At 39.2% G+C, this 12,730-nt stretch overlaps 1 protein-coding gene across 1 annotated transcript; it reads right to left on the bottom strand.

The window, feature by feature from the left end:
• Positions 1-11,749, bottom strand: lgmn (legumain). The gene is made up of 14 exons (XM_041954563.1): positions 11,654-11,749; positions 11,154-11,312; positions 10,820-10,917; positions 8,490-8,571; positions 8,266-8,348; positions 8,082-8,157; positions 7,025-7,087; positions 6,783-6,849; positions 6,070-6,188; positions 4,999-5,088; positions 4,579-4,782; positions 4,219-4,389; positions 3,045-3,112; positions 1-1,925 (listed from the first exon to the last, which is right to left on the bottom strand). The coding sequence occupies exons 2-14, from the start codon at positions 11,289-11,291 to the stop codon at positions 1,883-1,885; spliced, it is 1,302 nt and encodes a 433-aa protein (XP_041810497.1). The 5' UTR covers positions 11,292-11,312; positions 11,654-11,749; the 3' UTR covers positions 1-1,882.
• Positions 11,750-12,730: the final 981 nt, after the last annotated feature.

Here is a 12,730-nt window from a genome sequence, read left to right as displayed (position 1 = left end):
AGCAAAACATATTTTTGAGTTGAGTGGGGATTTATGTGAATGAATATCCACATCATCAAATAATAAATATTAAGGACAAATAATGAAAAGGCAAACATCAACTAATGAATTTCCATATGTAATGATAAAACGTGAAATATCCGTTACACACTGCAGGTAATTAAAAGGCAAATGTTATAAATAAACAGGAAAAATTATGAAATAAAAATCAACCAACAAATACAGGGGTAGGATGATGGAACCAAACATGAAATGAAAGTCCAAAAAACAGAACATCCACTTAAATTCAATACAGATTCATGCTGTTTTAAAAATTTAAGCTGTAGGTCAAAATGTCGTCACTAGATGTCGCAGTTTCATTAGTTCCTCTGGGCTTTCATTATTCAGTACAGCATTTGTTTGACGTGTGTGATGCTGTGGACTTGTCAATCAAAATCTCCAGTCAGCCAAATCTGTGGCACAAGAACTAATCACAAAGTAGTAAACTAGTAAAGAATGGCATTAGTTTTTCTAGTATTTGGTCAAAAGTAACAGTTTAAATCATAAAAATTTACGAGACTGGTTGAAATTCTGATGTGCTAGATGAAAACTTAAGGAACTACCAGCATTATTACAATTAATCCTGACATCCATGAACCTCATATCACAGCAATTCACCCAGTCGAGACACGTGTCACTCAAAACCATAGATTTGAACCTCATGGTGGCGCTAGAGGAAAACGATCATAGGGACCTTAAAAAAATTCCAATTCCAAAATCCAATCCATCTGAGCCTCTGCTGTACTTAGTTTCAAGTGCCGATTGGCCAAACACTTATAAAGCAAACACATTTTAATCCAACGCAAGCCTTTTCATATTCATTTGAATCTCATTTATATTGGTGGTTATTCTTATTATCACCATGCAATCACAGGAGTATACATGTATTATTATGTCTTGTCTGAGGAAACTATTCACCATGTATTTTGTTTACTTCTAAAGGTGTAATCAAGAAATCACACTGTGTCAAGGGGAAAAAGAGGATATTTATCATGTGGGTAAGCATGATTCCCAGTTTGGATCAGGCACTAAATATTCTTTAAAACTCTTCTCACAGAAGAAAATATCCTGTTAAATGTATCAGGTATTAAACAAAACAAGCTCACAGGAGGCCAAAATCCCCATAAAGCTGACAGTGGCTCGTGGTATTCGAGGATGTGTGTGGGTCTAACTGTCTGTCAGGAAGAGGAGAGCACACTTAAAAAAGGGGTTTAGATCACAGGAAAATAGGCTTAGCTAGAATTATTTGGTCACCATACAAATCCTCTTCCGGAGACTAACACTGTAATGTGTAAAGAATACTTCCAGTGGAATATCCCAAAAAATGTGTCATTTTGATAGTAAGGTATAATACATCACACATCCACAAAGGTAAAACCATTGGAAATGAGTCATTTTTTTTCCGCTTTTGCTCTGTCATATTTATTTCAAGATCCCCATGTGACAACAAAGTCTCTTGAGGCTCGACAAACATTCAATGTTTATAGTGGTTTGTCCATTACATGTCAATCAAACATTCATTCATGCTGCGAGCAAAACAAATTTACATGAACTCCACGTTATAATTGTCTATTTTATGGTCCTAAAAATAAATCAGAATCAGTAAAATATCATCCACAAGCCCTTCAGCAACAGTGCAACTCATCATAAAACAAGTTTAAAAGTTCTCAGGAAAATAAAAGGAAAACAAGTTTAAAAAAAAAAAACCCACAAGTGTTAGTGTGTTGATAAAATAACGTCGACTTCACATCCGATTGATTCTTAAGCAGTGCAAAGAGAAGCTCCGTCTTCTCGACCTGGAAGGAGCAGTTTGACTTCTTTTCATGGATTTGCAGGAACCCTTTTACTTGTGGAAATGACACACTGAGTCCATGGCAAGCTGGATGCTGCAGAGTGAAACAACAAAACACAATTGGCTTCTGTGTCAAGTAACAAAAACAAAAAGACTTTCACATTGTTATTGCCTTAGAAATCGCTTTTAGTTTAACTGGGGATGGCATGTAAAATGCCCACAGCCCAAGATGATGCCTTCAAATGATTTTTTTTTCTCTGACCAGCAGTAACAACCTGTGTTGTTACAGTTCTGTGGATTTTAATGCAAAAGTTATAGGCTTTGTCTGTGACCATGAATGAATCACTGAGACACTGTTATTTTTGGGATTACAATCTGTAAAGTATGTCCAAGGATGAAATCAGAAATATTTTTTCACCCTCTCTCTCTATTGTACTGAACACTTGACTTCTGCCCTTGCAGTGATATTACCTTAGCTTGAATTTGTTGACTACAACAACAACGACTACTACGACTACTCAGACTACGGCTAATAATAATAAATTTGGCATATATTTGGCACTTTAGCAGCAGTGTACTATCAAAGTCAACACTGGGCAAATGTTTTTCCTGCAGGATAAGGCTGATGATATTCTATATTCTTCTTACTGTCACAATCCCATACAGAAACCAAAACCTGCAATGTGTCAGTCCATTTCTCAGTACTTTCCACTTCCCCCAGCACATCTGTAGCTCTCAGCACATTCATTCTTACTGAAGATGTACACCTTTTTAAAAACAGGTCATGAATATGTACTTTTATTTTTGAAAATGAATTCCCTTTAACAGCCAGACGCTGTGGGGTTGAGCAAATGTATCTAAAAAAAAAGGTGTTGTTGGGGACTATTTCCAGCTGTGGAGTAATACACACTAGCAAGTATTTCACTCAGCAGGATGGCGTATGTGGGACTGACTCAAAATAAACAACGGCACCCATGTTTGTTGTAATAAACTTTATTACAACAAACATGGCTACAGTAGTTCCCTTTATTAAATAAAGGAACGTGTTACCCAGTATAACAGTGTGGCTCACTGATGTGTTTTTAATAGTTTTTGGACAACAATGGAGCTCAATGGCACAGAGGAATGAGATGGAGCAATCATAAAACCACAAAGACAACAGAAATAGGAAAACAAAAGTGGTTTATTAAGTAGGAAGCAGACCATACTGTACCTGTCAGCGGAGTATCCTCTCTCACACAAGTTCACCAGAGCGTATAGATGTCTCAGAGCGTATTCATACTGAAAACACAAAAAGGATGTCACATGTGTCAGAAATATCCCCACAGCCGGTGACAGTAACATGTTCACAACCACAGTTTATTTTCCCCTGTTGTATTTGTGGCACTCGAAATGTCAAACACTTCCAGACAAAAGGGAATAGGGACAGCTATAGATATTAGCTACTTTTCAGATCAAGAGTTTACACACAAAACACGTGGCAAGTATAGAAAATATGGTGCTGTGTTATAGATTTAAATACTCAAAAGTGTAAAAAGCATTTAATGTCAGCTGCACCTCAAACAGCTATAACATTAAAGTACTGTTTACATGTTAATGCCTCAATAATAATGGTCCAATATTATAGTGATACAACACTGACAGGGCTCATTCTGACAAATCTTTGCATTTTTTTTTCATGTCACACTATTCCCTCTTTACGTGTGTCACAGTGCTGCTCTGATGATAGCTTGTTGGCAGCTGTATTCATATTTCCAGTACAACCACTAACACTGATACATTACTGAATGGTTTCATTTGATGACATTTGACAGCAGGATTTGATACTCTGGGGTGAGAAATTCTTCTTTTTACTACTTTATTACATTTTTGTGAGATATCCTTATTTTATACACGCACAAGCTCATAAATAGGCGGCATTTATCAGGTCAAAATGAATGATTTAAGAGTTCCAAGTCTGTGTAGTTAAGACAGCTTAGTGAAACCGACTCAGGACACAGGCACTCGCAGAAAAGAGTTTATAACAAGATAAAAAATGTTCTTGCACGAGGCCTAATGTGTTAAGGCGTAACACCTGAGAACATCATTTCCATGAAGTACGAACTCCAACTCATTCTGCACTTGCTGAATGCAAACACAGAAAAAAGAATGTAGGTCGTCTAATACCCACTGATGAATAGCATGTGAAACAGATCTGGCCTTTCCTCATTTTAAGCAGAACTAGACCCTGGACATGTGAGTAAATTTCAACCATTAGCTCCAGATGAATCCTGCCAAAACTGTGACTAATCAACCATCACAATGAAAGCCAACACTTTCACAATCTGGACCAGATGGCCCTGGTCTGGTTTAAAGTGTGCAGAAGGGATCCTTGTGTGCAGCTCTACCTCAGTCTTGTGCCAGTTGAAGCAGTTGTGTTTGTAGTGGGTGAAGGCAGCCTTGTAGCACTCATGCTGGGAGAGTTCGGCTCTTTCGTTGAGAACCTCCTCGGCCTTGAGAACATTGCCGGTCACACTCTCAACCACTTGGCGCATAGTGTCAGCCAGCATCTCCCTGACCTACACACACACACACAAACACAATGTTCACACATTGAAGTCTGTAACGTGAGAGCCGCCATGGTAAAGGCTCAGTTTGTGAATCTTCCTGATAAATCTGATTTCCATGGTATGCCTGAAACCTCATCCACAGAGGACCTGAAACATACTACGACAGTTAAAACAGCAGAGGGCTTTGTGAGTCTTTACCTTGAGGTGGGTGCTGATCTCCATCAGTAACCCCCTTGCAACTCTAATATCATTAGAGGCCATCATCCTCCTCTTGAGGATGGCCAGAGGAACGTCGGGGCTCGGGGTCAGATCAGGATTTGTAACTGGCCGCAGGGTCATTGGAGGAGCAGGTTGGCTGTTGTGTTTACCCTGAAACGCTATAACCTTCATGTGGGCCATAGTCTGTAGAGAAAGTAAGAAAGTCAAGCATCAAAATAAGGGCAGAAACATTTTTTTCCTCTTTTTCTCCTCCACGTCACAATTCTGCCAGTCATCTAGACGTCAAATAGAACAGCAGCTCCCCCTCCCGCCACACAAACTCACCAGCAACAGACATTAAAATCACCAGTATTTAGCTCATAGTGGGAAGTTCATGTGTTCTTTCAGTCGTTCTCTTACCTTGTTTCCGTACTGCTGGACGTGGCTGGTGTTTGTGTGACTCTTCACGATCTTGAACTGCTTCAGCAAAGTTTCTTTGGTCAGGTCCTCCTGGAAGCACAATGTTAGAAAAAAAAAAGACATCACAAACAGGACTGTTTGATAAAATAAGCAATGAAATAGTACCAAAACACACAGCAAGTTTTCAGATATCACTAATTAAACAGTGTGTTTGGTACTTATTTGTGTTCTGTTCATGAAGTTTCTGGTTTGGGATGATTGTACTGTATACTAGAGGCCCACGGGGGCCATCACTGCTTATGCAAACTACCCGCTACCACACTGCTGGTTAAAAACAAACCCTGTAGCTGCTGTTGGAAACATTCACCACTTCCTTTTCCTGCCGTTTTGACACCAGGTGTTTGGAACAGCAAATACACCTTCAATGGATTTCATACTGTCTGTGTTGCTGTTGTACTGTTTGATATCAGTCTGCAACAGAGTGGTATGACTACCGTTTAATTTTTAGAAAATACATCTTTGCATGCAATGGAAACGATTAGGAGCTGAATGCAGTAGAAGTCAGTTGGACTGTAGAAAGCAGAAATATCAGTCAATGTAAGCTATGAAAGCAGTTAATCTGTTGCTTTAAAAAAAAAATAAAGTACTTGAAAGGGAGGTGAACTGTTAAAGGGTTAGCTGCTGTTAAATAATAGATAGTGGTGGAGTCAGCCTTTTCTGTGTTGGATTCAAACTGCCTTCACACTCACAATGAGACATGCAAGTAATCCGGTATTACAGATTGAAGTCTTATTTCACTGATATCAGCCTCACTGCTTCATGTTGCTCTTGTGTGTGTGTGAAAGCTGCACAAGTTGCTGCTATCGTAAATCCTTCATTTTCTTCTGCTGCACAACAGGTTGCCTTTATTGTGAAGCCATCACAGCAGATTATTTGCATTTGACACTGAGGTTAGCAGTGAGATCTTAAAGATTATGATTAATATTATTCTAATTAATGTGAAATATGACCAACTTTTTATAATTTTAACAAGACTGAAAAGTCGAATACAACAACGGAAACATCACCCACCACATCAGAGTCCTCCATCCAGTTCACACTGTACCAGTCTCCCAGGTATGTCATCCTCTTCTCGTCATAGTAGCAGGCGTAAGAGGACTCATGAGGGTTGGCTGCTGTGGTGGCATACACTGAAAAACACAGACATTCTCATCTTAGCTGATAGTTTGGGAGAACATTTTAATTTTCCAGTAGGCAAACCTGAACACGACTCACATGTCTGCTTGAGAGGCTCAAAAGGACAGTTTGTGAACTCAACCAGAGGTGAATGCATGTTCAAAAGTGAATATAGTCCAGAAAAATAAATAAAAAAAAAAAACTTCAACAGAGGGAAGTGTGTAAAAACTCTTTACACAGGATAAAACCAGAACCTTGCAGTCCATGAGGCCAAGCACGTGGCAAAGTGAATGGGCTCACAAATGACCACAATGCAGTGCTGGCTTCAGTCTCTTCAGACACAACAAAGGATGTAAAAAAAATTAGGTAAAAGCTAAAAAAGTCTTTTATCTCCTTACAGAAATCCCATGAGGATACACTGGTGATTCTTGGCAGAGTTTTTCTTTTTAGTTGTTTCTCAGTTCAACCTCAAATGCAGATTAAAAGTCAAGTTCATGTTGTCGGGGGTTTCAGGAGTCCATCGATTGACACTTTGTATTGATCGGTGCAGCTTCATTATCTCTTGGTTTTACTGGAAAGTGATTCAGATGAGGTAAAGTTCAACTCACCGTCAATGTTAGCAGGAAGGTGGTTCATCATTGACCCGGACTCACATGCTTCAATGTAGAACACCATCTGTGGATGTTTGTGCAGGAGGAAGGATGTTGCATTGTGAAAAAAAAGACCATAACAGGTTTTTTTATCTAATCTGTAAGCACAACTACATCATAACCTGATTGTATACGTGCCCCAAAGTATGTGGGTCATGAAATCCACACAAAGGTCTAAAAAACAACACCACAACATGTACCTTTTCGTATTTATTATTTTCGTGCATGTATGTAATGGCCTCTTGGAGGTCTTTAACGCTGAGCTGCAAAGAAAGGACAAAAAAAGACAGTTAATTTCACAGTTTCAGAGTAGGTACCTACAGACACATACAAGCAACACATGTACAATAATTGGTGTACTTGTGAATAATTAAACGCACACTTTTACAGTTATGTCTCTTTGCCCAGTAGGTTTCTTTAGGCAAACAAACGGACATTAAAAAAACAAAAAACAAACATTATAAGTGATTAAAAAAACAAACATTTGATTTAGACCTCATCACTTTTTTGGTATCAAAATCTGTCAAGTACCAAGCTGGCACTAAATGAACTAACTAACTAAGAGTCCACAGCCATGCTAGCCACTCTGTGAGGCTGTACTTAGCTAGGACATAGCTAGCTTGAGCTAAATGCTACTTTAGGCATGCTAACATGCTCATAGTGGCAGTGCTAACATGCTGATGTTAAGCAGGTGTCATGTTTACCCTGTTCACCATCTTAGTTTAGCGTGTTAGCATGCTAACATTTGCTAATTAGCACTAAACACAAACTGCAGCTGAGGCTGATAATTCATCCTGAAGGGGACTTGAGTGTCCGAACCAAATTTCACACCAATCCATCCAATAAATGTTGAGCAGAAAAAAGTTAACCTCGTGATGGCAGCTGTAAATATATTTCTGTCTCAACCAAAGTGAATGAGTTCTGTAGAAAATCATGTTTATATTTTTTAAAATAAGTGTCAAAAAAGGACAATTTTGGTATTACAAATTGTCTTGGTGTCTTATCAACAAATTCCAAAAGATACCCATGATGTGGAGACTATGTGGCTCTTGATCTTCTACATGTCATTGTCGACTATGTCGCCTTACTGTGTGTCTCCACACAGTAAGGTATTCAAATATATAATCATCTGAGAAAACAGGTTCAACATAAGAATAGTTCCTGGTTTATTTTAATGGTTGAAAACTACCTTATCTTTCTGGTGCAGTACGCTCATGAGTAAACATTAGCAAAAGCAGGAAGTAGAAAAGTGCTCACATCATCATTAGGAAAGGCCAGAATACCAGGCGCCCCGTGGTCAGTGAAGTACACAAACACGTGATCGTCGGGGCCACTGCCAAGACAAAGAGAGCTTGGTGAGAAAAAAAAAATCTTGATGAAGCAGATTTTGTGCTGTTCTGATGTCTGGTGTCATCTCTAGTTTCACTACACCATCTCTTGCCTCTTTAAGACTTTTCCAGAGCCACCTTTGACCTTTGAGGAGTCGCCCTTCAGCACTGCCAGGAAGTTTTCTGGTGTCACATCCTGCAGAAAACACCCAGTTAGAAGTCAGAAAAGTTTGCTTTACACATCAAGGTCTGTTCAAACGATCTGTTAGAATGTCAAAAGCACTGCACAAGCAGCTTTGATTTGTTGTTGTACAAACATTAGCACCGACGCACTCACATCTCCAGTGTAGTCTTTAAGAACTCCTTCGTACACATCTGAGCCATTCGGCCTGTTGATCACTATTCCAGGGGTTGGGTTCCTGGAAACAAAAGTATGATTCATATTTGCAGAAGGAAGTGCGAAAGGCTGACAAACCACTTGCAGAACGGAATGATGACAGGACGGCACATGAATGATTCACTAATCAGGTGACAGCTCCACGGCAGATCATGTTTTCCCCTTTCACTGCAGGATTGCTGTCTGTAACTCTCAACAACAAATGACTGTAATGTGTAAGAATCTGGTCTGTTACAGTAACATTACAAGTAATGCACAGCTGAAATTTTCCTTTGCCTCATATGATTGTAAACAGAACATATCTGAGTTTTAGACTGTTAGCCAGACAAAGCAAGACCTTAAAAGACCCCGCCATGGCCTTCAGGAAACCATGATACACTGTTCTCACTATTTTTTTAATTTGTAGACGACTAATTGAGAAAATACACAGATTACGATTAGCGACACAGGTTGACAAATTAATCGATAATGAAAATACTTGCAACCCTAAATTCATGAAAATTATTTCCATCATAGAAAGCATCATTTTGCATTAAATCCATGAAAATCATTCTTGTGAAAACTTGAAAAAGCCTCTGATATCAGTATAAGCGGTCATTGATTTGTCGAGCTCTTGCCTGCATCGTTTTACATACAAGTTAGTTATTAACCACAAACCCTATAATCGTTGACAATCACGTCATGTTGGTACGGATGTAAAACAATAAATGTTACATAACTTCTCTAAAACTTGACCTACATTATGTTGAGGTATTTCAATATATGGACCCATCAGCCAACACTAAAGTGTGTAGATAGTCAATGACATCAGAACAGCCATACAGACTGATTGATACATGATGGAAATTAATGTTGGGTTCAACCCTGGCAACTATTTGGGGAGAGTTTTCATGCAGATCTTATATCGTTTTCCCTCTTGCCTCTAAATTCTGCTTAAGCCTTCGTCGACACATATAATTAACTTTTGATAAATTTGAGCAGGAATTTATCATTCAGGAAAGGTTTAAGTTGATAATACACAGTAGCATAGTGAAATATAAAAAGTAAATGACTGAGAATGAATTAATTGGTCCAGCTGGGGCACTGACTAGTGAACTTACCCATGTCAACACTGGCCCTGCAGAAGTAGCCAATCATTACAGTCAGACACCTCTTTGTCTTACTATGGATCACTGTTACACACAGTGACTGAAACGGATGAATCTGCTTTCACTGCTGCGCTTCTGTCCAGTCACCATGTCAGTAATGTAAGTCTAAGTCCGGATGGAGCACAAAAATTAGTTCCTTGTGACTCCTCTCACTGGGCCTCTTTGACCACTTGTTACTGGTGCTGGCCTGACAACGCACAAGGCCGACATGCCACAGCCACATGAGACATACCAACACGTGTGTGATTATTCTGTGGTTTACAAATAGGGCTACAATTTCATTAGCAATAAATCTGCTGATTTGTTTTCCTTGATTAATTGTTTGGTCAATGAAAATAGAGAAAAATGCCTATCACAGTTTCCCAAAGCCAAAGTTGGTGAAACCTCCACTCTGTTGTACTGCTGTACACTGTTGCATTGAGTGTTTCTGCAGTTCCAACAGCTCCGACAGAGTGATACATCTCCTCTCTAGTGAATCATGTCATCATCCAGTTATACATTCATCTTTCATATCAATAATTAAGCTTATGAAATGATTAGATTTGAACCAGGACCTCTGTTATTTGGATCAAGTCAGCTCACCGGAAAATAAGGTGTGTCAGATTTAGTCAGCTAGAGCTGTTATTTCAGTGTGTCAGATACATATTTAAACAACATTTCAGTAAGTATAACTACCGGATCAGACTTGGCATCAGCAGATACTCAATATTAAAGGACTCAGAGCAAAAAAAATAAACTAGAACCAACAATAAAGATTGCTTAAAATGCCTTTAAAAAGGTCTTTATCATTCTCATCAACTTTAGTGCTTAGTTCTATACAGCACCTCAAAAACACACACAACAACGCTTTAACAGTAATAAAGAATTTAAGATTAGTGATTAAAACCTTTTAACTGAAACGCATGATCCAGCATGGATTATACCACATTTAGGAACTATGTTCTGTATAACTGAGGCTGACATTTATTTGCATATACTGCTAACTTGCAATCAGGGAGGAATAAAAGTCATCAACTAAAGGAAGTAAACTACGGTGGGTTTTTTTTTTTTTGAACACTTCGGGGGAAAGAAGAAGTGTCTTATCACAAACAACTGTTGTCTGAAACAAAAATGTCAACTCACTCCTCATTTTGTGCCAAGTCATCGTACATCATAACCACTATCTGCTCATCCGGGATGCCATTCCTGCGGACAATCTGGTAGGCATGGCAGGCATCGGCCTGAGAGACGGAAAAGAGCATTAAACTGGAGGTCAGCTGCACATTTTCAGAGGCTGGATAAAATCTGGGAAAGCATGCATGGTGAAGGGGAAGTGGCTTATCTGGAGGTAAAGTGGATCTTATCAAAACCCAATGCGGAGTATGAAAGAAAACAACTGAGTCATACACAGTTTGCACACGATAAGGTGACATTGTAGCAACAGTTTCATGTAGTTTCCCCGTTTCACACCTCTCACCTGGTGTCTGTAGTTGTACCAGCCATTGGAGCCGGCGACGATAACCACCCAGTTTTTCCCACCCTCTGGCTGCTGGGAAGGAAACGCACTGACAAGCCCGAGACTCAGGCCGAGGAGGAGGAAGACCGAACGGGACATGTCCTCGCCTGTGTGGGAGTCCTGTATGGATGACAGGGACACTTAAATGCTCCCCTTATTAAAGTCAACCTTAGAATGAAGTTGCTGTTGTTGTTGTGGTCGTTGTTGTTGCTGTACTGCGAGGTGGCGACAAATAACGACAGGTTAGCAAAAAAACAAAACAAAACACAAACACACCACCTGACAGCCTGGATATCACATGATGATACCCATTCTCGGAACCTAGCTAGCTACTTGGTAGCACAACAAGCTAACAAAGCGATGGTCTTTTTTAAAGAAAGCTAAGAATGCGACAAAGCTTTTTAAAATATCCGAAATGAATCCCAGCGGCATTTAAAACAGACGCAAGCATGTTGTTTTACCTTTCCTCTGCTGTGGTGTACGAAAGAGACCGCCGTGAAGTAACTACTTGGACATGCTCAGCAGGAGTCTGTGGGACATTTATATTTGACGTCGGGAAAAACAGTTGATAGGAATTCTCCGGCAGCAGCCAATCAGAAAGCTCGGGAGGCGGTGCTTCACTGTAAACAGTCACGTGGTTGACATGTATGAGGTTGTATGTTTACTGAGAGCAGCTGCAACAGTAAAATGTTACTTACACATTGATGCATCACTAATAATAATCATAGAATATAATATTTATGTGTGTACAATACAACGCCATCAATTAGCTTTTTTTCTGCATAATAAACTTTTATTCCTGATACTTTACATACATTAGTGAGCCTTTGAACGCAGGACTTCAGGAATCATTTCATGGCCTTCTTTAGAGGATGATGTTTGTCTGAGATTTGGCTAAAGCTCCTGAAGAAATCTCAGTCTTAAGTGGTTGACCTTTACCTTTTGTGAAGACACTCAGAGAAATGTCCAGAAACCCTCCAGCATACATATGAGGCTAAACTTCCCTACAACTTGGGAGGAAGCAACAAAAGATGTATCTGTCTTTGGCAACCTGAGAGAAAACTCAAGTCTCCTCATTTATTCTATGGAGCTAAATCATTTAGTGTTTGTGTATGATGGATTGTACTGTTTAAAGTGTATTTGTTATCTGGTGATTATCTAGAAGAATTTTGTCACATTCACACCAGTGGAGCTTATTTGAATTTGAGAGGCCAGCTGTTACTTTTAGGGCTGTAATAAAATGGGGAAAAATACTCTTAGAAAACAGTTGTAAGACAGATTTACGTTACATCTGTGGTGCATGATTTTTCAATTTTGCAGCATGTTACACACTTCCCTATAACCTTTCAAAGAGCACACAATAAAGAAATGTCATATGATTTCCACGATGCACTGTGCCATAAAAATATTATAACCACAGCTGATGACCCATAAAATCCCCTATCACTGTCACTGCACCTGCTAATCACAGGTTCGAATTTTCCATTTTAAACTTTGTCTCTCCTGCAACATTTTGTATATTTACCAGAAGCCCCTTT

This window comes from Chelmon rostratus, chromosome 15 (assembly GCF_017976325.1).
Source record: "Chelmon rostratus isolate fCheRos1 chromosome 15, fCheRos1.pri, whole genome shotgun sequence".
In the NCBI taxonomy this organism is placed as follows: Eukaryota; Metazoa; Chordata; class Actinopteri; order Chaetodontiformes; family Chaetodontidae; genus Chelmon; species Chelmon rostratus.
This window is presented reverse-complemented; position numbering and strand designations above follow the sequence as displayed.

Bases quoted from the DNA above. Each gene is read 5' to 3' on its own strand.
- lgmn (XM_041954563.1), bottom strand. From the start codon at position 11,291: ATGTCCCGTTCGGTCTTCCTCCTCCTCGGCCTGAGTCTCGGGCTTGTC. The intron at 8,349-8,489 runs GTGAGTGCGTCG...TGTTTTCTGCAG, and splicing joins TTAAAGACTACACTGGAGAT to GATGTGACACCAGAAAACTT. The intron at 8,158-8,265 runs GCAAGAGATGGT...TTGTCTTGGCAG, and splicing joins TCTGGAAAAGTCTTAAAGAG to TGGCCCCGACGATCACGTGT.